Here is a 12,015-nt window from a genome sequence, read left to right as displayed (position 1 = left end):
ATCACGTGATCAAATCTGGAAGTAGAGTAACGGTGTAAAATCGAAACCTTTGGAATTGGCCCGCCCTCTAAAAAATTCCTAGCTTGGGAGGATACATTTAACAGAGTCTGTTCAAAGTATCTCTTTCGAGATCCGGCTTTAGGAATCACAAATGATTTCGAGTTGGATAGCATCATGTTTGATCTTTAGAGTAAGGCAAATATGTCACTAAAACAGAACTAGTATTGTTCGATACAGGTAAAAAACGCCAAGAGTGGAATTACAACATTCCTTAGCGGTTTCGAACTTCTGGACATACAATCAGCGTCCATAGCCTATTGGTTTGAGTGTCCGCATGTTTAGCGGGAGTCCCCGGTTCCAATCCCGGTGGAGGTTGGAAGTTTTTTCACTGTCCTGGATTTTCCAACTCACCACAATTAAATGATATATCTATATATATATATATATATATATACATATATATATATTTATATATGTATATATATATATATATATATATATATATAGATAGATATATATAGATATATATATATATATATATATATATATATGTGTGTGTGTGTGTCCGCGTACAGAGCGGAAGGCCCGGGTTCGAATCCCGGTGGAGGCTGGAAGTTTTTTCACTGTTCTTGATTTTCCAACTCATTACGATTTTCATTTATAGATATATATATATATATATATATATATTATTATTATTAAATATTATATATATATATATATATATATATATATATATATATATATATATATTTATTTATTATTATTATTCTTAGTAACTATAAGTCCTATCTTTCACTGGTCAAGAAGGACATGATCCATACATGACACTGGTCAAGAAGGACATGATCCATATATGACACTGGTCAAGAAGGACATGATCCATATATGACACACTGGTCTATATATATATGACACTGGTCAAGAAGGACATGATCTATATATATATGACATTGGTCAAGAAGATATATATATGACAGAGTAACCATTTCAGCAGTAATCTCCCTAATATATTTTATTGGTTCAAGGTTAAGGGTTAAACGATAAAAATAGATAAAGACAGTGACAATTTACTTCATAATTGTACCTACTTACATCGATTTATACCATATCGGGATATAAAAAGTGCAAAAGTATTGTCCTCTGGTTTGTATATTATGTAGTTATGTGCGTGATCAATGTGACCACAAAATATCTTGAGAAAGTTCCATATTTTCAAACCGAACGAAATCCATAAATCATATAGAATAATGAAACTATATCATTGGTTATAGCCCACGATACAAGTTAAAAGTATGGAATAAATGAGGAAAAATTTGTGTACAATCGAAAATAACTGCCTATATCACTCTGTTTATTGCCCGGTAAAGACTCAAGAAATATAATTTATTAGTTGTGTAAGTTTACCGTTTAGTATTTCAGGTTTTAATATCATTCATTAAAGATACTAGACGAAAAGTTCTGTGTTCATATCCTTACACACCACACACACACGCACACACACACACCCCGCTCTCTCGCTGCCTTCTTCGCAACCCTCCCTTCACAATCGAAAAGAAATTGCTTAAATTTACACTGAGGTTACTTCCATAAATATCTGCCTTTTGATAAAGCAAAATGACATGGTAACGTCCTTTTTTTCTGATTTTGGTGGACATTGGTGAGTCTAGTCACGCCTCATGAGGTTTTTGAATGTACACGCTGCTTGAGCAAGCGTTGGTTGAGCACCCCAGATTCGGGTTATCAGAATTATACAACAATGGTTGAATAGATTTACAGATGCACCATTTTCAGAGCAATTTAAGATAAGTGGGACACATTATTTGTGTTGGCTTTTCTGTGTTTTTCGACCACAAAAAAGGTCAACTCTGTCATTTTGAAAAGCGATGGCGCTAGTTGAAAACTACAAAGCGAGAGAGAACTGTACCATAAGTCCGCAGTATTCATATTTCAGAAAGGCTTCAGTCAAAAACATAATTTCGATCACTAAAAAGAAAAGCAGCTATCGGTTGTATTTCTATACATTTCTGACACGGAAATATTCCAGCCCATCTTTTCCCAAACTGAGCAGATGAATTATGGGATATAGTTATCTTTTCAGTTCAGAGTTAGAGTGAAATAGAAAACCTACATTATTATTTTATTGTTGGCGAAAAAGCAAGAAATTCTACTACTTTTGTTACCAACCGTAGGTTTATGGCTCCAACTACCAGCAATTGATTATATTGTAAGAGGGAGGGTAGGGGACTGTTGGCATGTCAAAAGCCACATTACATTGCATACCTTGTATTACCAGCGATCCGAGTATTACCTGCAAAGTAAAGTCAGTTAAGATCGTACAAAGGAAGTCTGAACGAGCAAAGACATTGCTTACCAAGAAAGGAGACCATTTTTGTACTCTTCTAACAAGCTAAGCTATAAAAACTGGTTGATATTGCTTTTCCCCTAATGCTAAAGATGCCAGAATACAATTTTGGTCAACGAAATTAGCCAATTTAGTAATTAAACTATTTCGCAGGTAAACTTTTCCTGTCGCAATATCTGACATCTCCGTGTGGTATGATAGATCTATTAGGTAGCGACATTAGCCTTACATAAGATAGTAAGACAAGTACGTTTATTGAATTTATTTTTGGATGATGAATGCAAACTGTTTAGGAATATGAACATTTAAATATTGAGCCCAAAGTAAGCATTCGGAAAGGATCAACATCTTAAGAGCCACGACCCATGGTAAGGAAATGTGTAAGTGCCATGGTAGTAATCAACCCTCAGCTATCAAGCGGTGGGTAGGTGTGCAAGTTGAAAACTTCCAAATATGCATAAGAAAGCTTGGTAAGTGATGCATATACAGTATATATAGGTCAGTGAATCAATTATAGTATACCACACCTAAATCGTTATCTTATATCAAATACAAAGTATCATGTCCTACAATTAATATGTGAGTTTAATGATGAATAGCGCCAACTACTTGTTATACGCTTTAACGTCGTCTGCTACCATGCATACAATCCGAGGTTATACCGTCGTAGACATGTTACTTAATCTTCAGTTTATAACATAATAGTATGTTCCTGGCATCCGTTTACACGTTAGAAGATACGATAGTCGTATGACACGAAGTGATTACACCTTCGTCCTTTTCGAATGTTTATAACATTATTATATGTTCCTGGCATCCGTTTACACAGTTCAGTATATACGATATTTGTAAGGGACACGAAGTGATCGCACCTTCGTCCTATTCGAATGTTTAATACATCATAATATGCTCCTGGCTTCCTTTTACACAGTTCAGTATATACGATATTTGTAAAGGACACGAAGTGATTACACCTTCGTCCTTTTAGAATGTTCATTACATCATAATATGTTCCTGGTATCCGTTTACACAGTTCAGTAAATACGACATTTGTAAGGGACACGAAGTGGTTACACCTTCGTCCTATTAGAATGTTTATAACATTATTATATGTTCCTGGCATCCGTTTACACAGTTCAGTATATACGATATTTGTAAGGGACACGAAGTGATCGCACCTTCGTCCTATTCGAATGTTTAATACATCATAATATGTTCCTGGCTTCCTTTTACACAGTTCAGTATATACGATATTTGTAAAGGACACGAAGTGATTACACCTTCGTCCTTTTAGAATGTTCATTACATCATAATATGTTCCTGGTATCCGTTTACACAGTTCAGTAAATACGACATTTGTAAGGGACACGAAGTGGTTACACCTTCGTCCTATTAGAATGTTTATAACATTATTATATGTTCCTGGCATCCGTTTACACGTTCAGTATACACTGGCAAATCTGCGTTCATAGACACATTTTTGGTCCGCCTTGTCTGTCATACTGGGAACATGAAAAAATGTGTTGCAAAGCTAGAATACATTAAGAGATTGAAAGGACAATAAGACCAAATGACCAATGTCCAATTAACATCAACATGTATATTTCCACCCGTGGTGTAACTCCTGTGGACAAATGGTATCCAAGTTCCCGAGAACTTGGAAAGGCTAGAGCTTGAATTTGCTGAGCCTGGCCTTCTTGTCAGCAAACATATCGATTAGTCCATCTATATCAAGTGACCATGCCTCCTCGCTCTCGATGGAAAGGATAGCCAGCGAATCCAGCCGATCTTGAGAAATGGTTGAACGTAGGTAAGTCTTGATTAGCTTCAACTTGGAGAATGATCTTTCTGCGGTCGCCACTGTGACTGGAAGTGTAATAAATAGGACCACAGCCGATAACAGCTTTGAGTAGGTACTAAGGTCACACAGAAGAATATGTCCATTGTCTTGTTTATAGTTTCTTTTCCAACGAAAACGTGCCGTTTCAAAAAAGAAAAGAAAAAAAGGGTACCCCTCTTCTAAGTTCTGTACATCAGTGCAGCGGGGGCCCCCTTTGGTCGGGGGCCCCTGGGTTTGCCCCGTCCGAGCCCATAGGCGTTACGCCGCTGCCTCAGATGCAATTTGGTGCGACAAAAGTGTACAATGGTGATGTTAATTTACTTCTAAAAAAATGTTTCCCAGGTGTAATTTTCTAAATATTTATAAAACAAAGTTGGGATTATCTTTCTCAAAATTTTTTATTTTTCATAGGTTATAAATTTCTTACAACCAGCCTGTAACTGCAAAATGGTGATAAACTGTAAATCCTCATGCTCATACAATTAATTCTAAACCAGAAAACGTAAAGGTTTAGACTAGTCTACCACTGCTATTCCTCTTGATTTTTTTAATTTCCAATCATATGATTCAGCGGATGTTCGGAAACACTTTTTGGCTCACCTTGGGGGGGGGGCCATGGCCCCCGTTGGCCCCCCCCCCCCTTGGATCCGCCAGTGTCAGTATATACGATATTTGTAAAGGACACGAAGTGATTACACCTTCGTCCTTTTAGAATGTTCATTACATCATAATATGTTCCTGGTATCCGTTTACACAGTTCAGTAAATACGACATTTGTAGGGGACACGAAGTGATTACACCTTCGTCCTATTAGAATGTTCATTACATCATAATGTGTTCCTGGTATCCGTTTACACAGTTCAGTAAATACGACATTTGTAGGGGACACGAAGTGATTACACCTTCGTCCTATTAGAATGTTCATTACATCATAATGTGTTCCTGGTATCCGTTTACACAGTTCAGTAAATACGACATTTGTAAGGGACACGAAGTGATTACACCTTCGTCCTATTAGAATGTTCATTACATCATAATATGTTCCTGGTATCCGTTTACACAGTTCAGTAAATACGACATTTGTAGGACATAAAGTGATCTCACCTTTGTCCTTTTCGAATGTGTACGGTGACATCTCTTAGGCACATTCATATCCTCAAACAGCAATATTTAACTTGATCATAAATTGCACCAAATCAAACGACGTATTATTCAAAATTAGGTTGCAATTAATCAAAATACGACAAATTACTAGTTTTTTTTTCAACAGCCTTGTCTTTTGTCAGCCAAATTAAAAAATAAATATACGTTCTGAATATTTGCCCTCCTATACAAAATTAACAATGTTTACTACATACGGTATACCTTAAAGGAGATACAGCTTAGAAATATTTTGTTCCGTTTTGGAAAATATCCTAGCTTAAAAGTCGTGTCAGAAAGCTTTCGTTGCTAAATGTTTCTAAGTATATGAATTTCTCTTTTTCTTTTCATATTTTCAAGGTAGAAAACCAATGTCATGTTAATAGCTTCAATATTTTAGCTTCAACATTTGCAAAACCCATCTCCATTACAGAAGAAAAAACATTTAAGTAAATAAAGAAAACATAAACAAATTGATGCACTTGTGGGTCGATGATGTCATATTTAGACTTGACTAAGTCTGCAACCTTGAGTTTGAAGAACATTCAATTCTATGCCGTTTGCAGAGCACAACTGACCATTATAACATACAGATATTGGCTATTAGCAAGCGGCTATGATAACATAACAAATATATTGTTATGCCGTTTGCAGAGCACGGCTGACCATGCTGTGATATCCCCAAACCATAATAACTTTGTTATATCTGTACATGTGATGGGGAAATTGTTCATGTTGGTTAACTCTATTACATTGCCTACACCACTAATGATGACAGAAAAAGGACGACAGTGTTGCTGGTATTGTTGAAATATATTCTCTTAAATAAAACCACCATTTACAAACACAATGACTATATAACCATAGAAAAGGTGACCAAAAGTGTAATTAAATAATAAAAATAATAAAATAACCCAAACAAAATTACTACATGTAAATAACTTCTTATGGGAGTAAGGATAGCTGCATAAATTTCAACGGTATAATGTTATAGTGACATTAAGGTAATGACAAAACTATCACCGTTTGTTACGTGCATTTAAGTTCTCCAGAGCATTTAACAGTTATTATAAATACAAATATAACATAAGTAAGTTGCTGCATGGGAACTCCTGACGTTTCAGCCGGTCGTTGTAACTGTTGTATTATTACGTAAGCGATATGCATGCCGAAACCTGCCAGTGTCTATTTGATACAAGAATTTCGGTCAATATAAAGGGGGTCCAGGCGCGGATCCATGGGGTGGTGGGAGTTGTACCCCTACTTTTTCAACTCAACAAAAATATATAGACTAAATATGCCTAATTTTTTTCGGGGGTGGGGTTGGAACCCCAGAACCCCCTACATGGAAGTCGCTTCAACGACCCCAGGGTCACACACCCTCCGCCTTCAACAAACGCTGTCTAGAGATTGGTTCAGAGCCGTACGATATACCAAGGGGGTCTGGTTTAAAGCAAAAATCTGGGTTTGAAGTGCCTCACTCTGTTAGTGGTTATTCGGTGGTTATTCTGGGGAAAGAGGTACATGGAACTTATTATGTCCACTAAAATTCCCCCCCCCCCCCCCCCCGCACAGGAATGATGGAATGAGTCACAAAGTTTTGTGATTTACCGATACATATATAGTTGACCGACACGCAGTTCGTAACATTAAACGTGCTAGTCCATTACCTGACATGTCAATGTGAAATGGCCATAACCACATCCGGGCTTCTTTGTTAGGTTAGCAGCATCGTCAGCAGAACCTAGACAACATTATGTCACTGGGGATCCATTTTTATACTCTTCACCTTTTCCTAGAATTGATTTTTAACATTATTCTGGGCTTTGAAACTTTCTGTATGCCAGTTGGTGCCATTTTCTAATGCTAGTACTACTCTTTATTTTCTTCTCTCTCATATCATGCTTCAAAGCACTCGTACTGACAGTATCAACATATATGATGCTAATGATTATACTCTATACTGTCCTACCATATCATGAGTCAAATCACTCGTACTGACAGTTTAAACAGTTGCTACCTTGATCTGATCCTAATGCTAATACCACTCTATACTGTCCTCCCATAACATTATTCAAAACAATCATACTGAGAGTATGAACAGTTTTGAACCCTGATCTGATAGAAACATGATATTCATACTGCTCGTACTGTCAATACGAGTGCTTTGGGGAAGCGGGACATGAAAATACATTATGGAAGAAAAAGTTACAGTACAGACAAAATTGTCCAAATAGGGTGGGTGCATTCCATTTTGTATGCATATGCTTTTCATATGCTTAAGAAGCTCTTCCGCCCTAAATAAATAAATATATATATATATAAATAAATAAATAAATAATAAGTTAAAAAATAACTTATTAAATGAAATTGATTTTTAACTTTATTGTTAATTATATCAAATCAGGTTTATGCGTTGGGTTATTTATTATAGCGGCAGTTTCACCGCATGTATACAGCACATTAATAATGAGAAAACGCATTTAATCAATTGAAAATGATCAAGCTTGCAAGATTTTTGTAAATTTAAGAAAATCAACGCATTAATCTCCTTTGGATGTCGCAGTGTACACTTTTCAATGAGAACCCTGCACACGCAAATCCTAACTCACAGCTATCAACATAATTATTCTCCATTTTTTCGTTATAATCTCGCTGAAATTTAAAAAAAAATGTTACACTTAATATGGTGAATCGATATTTAAATAATCACTGCGAATATAAAATGGGACATATGAAAAAAAATTAGTTAACATCATTAGCTTATCCCCATCAACCTTTCACACAGGAGGCAACTTTGAGTCCAACCCCACCCCCCCCCCTCCAACTTCTCCCCCATCTGGTAATCCGTTTCCATTACTTTAACCAGATACGCACACCTTGAACATTCTTGAACAAGTAGTAAAATAAGGTTAAAAAATGCCAATATGCTATATTAAATTAATCGAACAAGGACATTTGTTAGCTAATGAGAAGCATGCACAAATTCAGTTTGGTAATAAGGCACTAGCCTTTCTTAGTTGAAACGCTTATAAATTTTCAGTTGCGCCTAAGTAGCTGCCTGCCATGGTTGAACAGGTACTATAAAACACAGGGAAAAACATTTCATATAGGCTACATTTTCTTGTAGGTAGAATCACCATTGCGGTGAACGCGAGTCCAGGTCACTGTATTGTATAGAGACTGCCAGAGTACAAGTCGTTTTACCTGGCTTAAATTTCAGGCAAGAATGAAATGATTCAAATGGAATTTGTTGAACTAATAAACATTGCATACATAGTGTCCAATTTTTCTTCATGAAAGTTTTACTTTTTATGTTATTTTTTTATGTTAGATTAGAAAACAGATGGTTGCATTTGAAGAACTGTTTCACGATCATCAGGGGCGACGTCGTCGGGGACACAGGCGCACATACACTTTCTCTACTTTGAAGGCCAATCTGAAGTGCCCCTTTTTAGACTTTTATTTTCGGAATGAAATGTACTCTCTCTTTTCTTGTCTTCATCGTCCGGATAAGGATTGAACTGAGCCAATGCATGGCATCCTGTGAAACTCTGGATTCATTAATCTATGAATGTATACTGTTTGTTTGTAATATATGACAATATCATAAACATCAGTAGTAACTGTTTCTATGTACAGCGATTGGGTATAATGTTATCTTTTACACTTGTTCAAGTTTTCCAATCTTGCTTATTAAGAAAACCCGGATACCTCGGTGCCTTAAAGCATAATATTTAAAACAGATTTTAGCTTAGCTATCTGTAGGATTCGCTTATCAATGGTACCGTGCTCCGTATATATTACAGATGTTGATATTAGTTTTGCCTTGTGTATGTGTGTGTGTGTTATGTTACCCTTCATACTGAATTAGTAGGGTTGCTCAAGTCCCCTATTTTGCATATAACAGTTCCCCAAAGCCAGTTCCCTATTTTGCATATAACAGTTCCCCAAAGCCCAGATATCTTGTTATATTTGAACTATGCCGGAGGATGATCAGTCAGTGAAACTGAGTTTATATTATATATTACATAACTTCGATTTGATGCAAGCGTTAATGCATTGTATTTGGTACCATCTTATTTCTCATACTTTTACAGTCTTTATATAAAAAGTATAGATAACTTCAAGAAGAGGTAAATAACTAAATAAAAACATAGCACTTTCAATTATTTTTGATCAGAGCCACATTTTCTGCAAAACAAATTTTTACTCATTTGGACCATGTCAACCGCGTTTTTGTCATTTTGTTGCAGTATATTTACAGGTAACGAATGACAACAAATTATATTTAATAGCTTAAAAATTTGGATTTTACGAAAAAAGAATTAAGTGCATGCAACGTTATTAATGTCGTTGTTTTTCATAGCCCTTGGCCTTTAAGTTTTAACTTTGTTTGCTTCATAGATTTAGAAATGTGCCAACCTTCTCCATTCTTTACCACGTTACTTAATGAAAAGTCACACCAGAGAAATCGTACTTTTTTTCCAAATTTGATACGTTTAATATCAAGTTTTGTGAAACAATGCTAAACAAAACAAACAAACAATTTTAGTAATTTCTTATTCTGCAATCATTTAAATCATAGACCTACCATACGTCATGAGACGGTTCCTTAAATTGAATATTTATTGAAGATTTTTATAATAACTTAACGATCTTTCAAAGAGAAAGGGTCGAAGAGATGAAGGAAAAAAAGATTTTTTTATATGTACAAAAATTTAAAGTTAACGACTTAACAACAACTAACTAACCTAGTAACCCGTAAGGTTCCTATGTAGATCAGATGTTTCTCCATTGCACATGCGCAAAACGATAATGTCCATTATTTAAATCAAGGCATTCAACTACCACTTTCGAAACATATCAAATATATCTCAACTACCTTAATTTCAAATCATTTTTCTTGGTCCCTAAGATGCTTACTTCTTTTTTCTTCGTGTGTATTTATTATATTCATTTTCGTGGTTCCATAGAGGCATAGTCAGTAGACTATCTACAAAAACCGAAGTGTTACATCTATACGTTTATTCAGCCTTACAAAGCCTCAAACATATATTTTCTTTATTGGTAAAATATGTGAATAGTTGATTTCCATTGATGTATTTAAGCCACGGCATCCATTTTCATTGTATACGGTCTCGCCCGTCCTTATCATACTTTATTGCCCCCGTCTGAGCCTCCCCGCACGCTCCCGTTGCCACTTATGGTGTCCCTCAATGTTTCCCCTTTGACTGCCAAACTTTTACGATCCGCGCTGCCGAACTTACGAAGTGCAGGAATGCGATATGTTACGATACTGAACGAATCAACAACGCCTCTTCGAAGTTCTTTGTAATTAAGAGCGTAAATTATAGGGTTCAACCACATATTGCATAAGACGCATATTACTGTAATAGTGACTAAGAAACTGGTAAAATCCACGTAATTTCCGCAATTAAAGTAGAGGTAAATAACTTCATTTGGACCCCAACAGATGAGATAGGACAGCGAGACTATTATCATAGTTTTCAATACGCTCCTTGAGGCTACTGTCGCAAAATGGCGTTTATTCTTGGGTTTGTCGGCATTCTTGGTGTTCGGAGAGGTCGGAGTAGAGGGCTGTTTCAATTCTCTTCTTAGCCGTAGGATTATCCTCGTGTAGACGTACACCATTATTAATAACGGTATGACGTAATGATTGATAAAAACGATAACTCCGAAAATATATTGAGCTCCGTCGTGGGGCCACATGGGTTCACAGGTGTGGGTAATGGGTTTCACCTTATGCACGTACATCCACGGTACTTCGTGTAGCAGACCAATTATCCAGGGGAGCAAACAGACCAATTTTCCTTTCCCGATTGAGAATTTGTTCCTGTAGATGACTGGGTGAATGACTGCGAAGTATCGGTCAAAGGTCAGGCAGACAAGATTCACCGTTGAAGACACAGAGAACGCCCACAGCGGATATTCAGACAGCCAAAATTTGCAGACGAAATTGGTAAAAGTTTCGTTTCCGACTGGTAAAGTCGGTCGAGGTAGCACGTACAACGCAAAGAACATAATACTGCTTACTAAATCAATCGCTGATTGGTTAGTCACAAGAACATTCGTGAAAGATTTGAGATATTTCACTTTAATTAGTGCAAATACGACGATGCCATTGCCTAGGATACCAAGTAATGCAATGATGACGTAGATGATTTCCAGGACGATAGACCATCCGGGCCAGGAGGTGGCGTCATCTTCAAAAGCAGGGGCGAGGGTCGTTTTTAAGTTGGACATTTTTTCGTCCTTTTTAGATTTTGATCTTCAGATATTGGAGATTATGTTAAGCCGTTCGGTGGTATACCGTTACTGGTGATCGGTAGAGACGGATGAACAAGCTAACAGTTTCTGAAATGAGAAGTAACACGTCAAATTAAACTGAGAGAAACTGAAAAAAGTAAATATCACTGAACAGTCATTTTAGATATCTTAAAATAATCAACGACAGAGTAATAAATGTCAGCGCAATGACAAGAGTTATTAACTTTCGAAAGTGATTAAAACAAGCTTGTGGAACTGTTCCCCAATGAAGAGAGTGATTCGAATTATAAACCCCGAACAATAGAAGATAGAGTAAGTGAGAGTAAGAATAGTTTTATTGATCCTTTATAGGAAACTAAAGTGCTCGCAAGGCAATAAA

The 12,015-nt window shown here is 36.3% G+C and overlaps 1 protein-coding gene across 6 annotated transcripts in view; it reads right to left on the bottom strand.

Moving 5' to 3' along the window:
- Nucleotides 1-6,143: 6,143 nt before the first annotated feature.
- LOC139968144 (QRFP-like peptide receptor) overlaps nucleotides 6,144-12,015 on the bottom strand; it is a 74,332-nt gene continuing 68,460 nt past the window's right edge. For all 6 annotated transcript variants that reach the window (XM_071972537.1, XM_071972538.1, XM_071972539.1 and 3 more), the window contains one exon: nucleotides 6,144-11,723. In XM_071972537.1, the coding sequence (XP_071828638.1) occupies nucleotides 10,500-11,612 (1,113 nt within the window). In that variant the 5' untranslated portion in view covers nucleotides 11,613-11,723 and the 3' untranslated portion in view covers nucleotides 6,144-10,499. The remainder of the gene's footprint in view (nucleotides 11,724-12,015) is intronic.

Source organism: Apostichopus japonicus, chromosome 5, assembly GCF_037975245.1.
Source record: "Apostichopus japonicus isolate 1M-3 chromosome 5, ASM3797524v1, whole genome shotgun sequence".
NCBI lineage: Eukaryota > Metazoa > Echinodermata > Holothuroidea > Aspidochirotida > Stichopodidae > Apostichopus > Apostichopus japonicus.
This window is presented reverse-complemented; position numbering and strand designations above follow the sequence as displayed.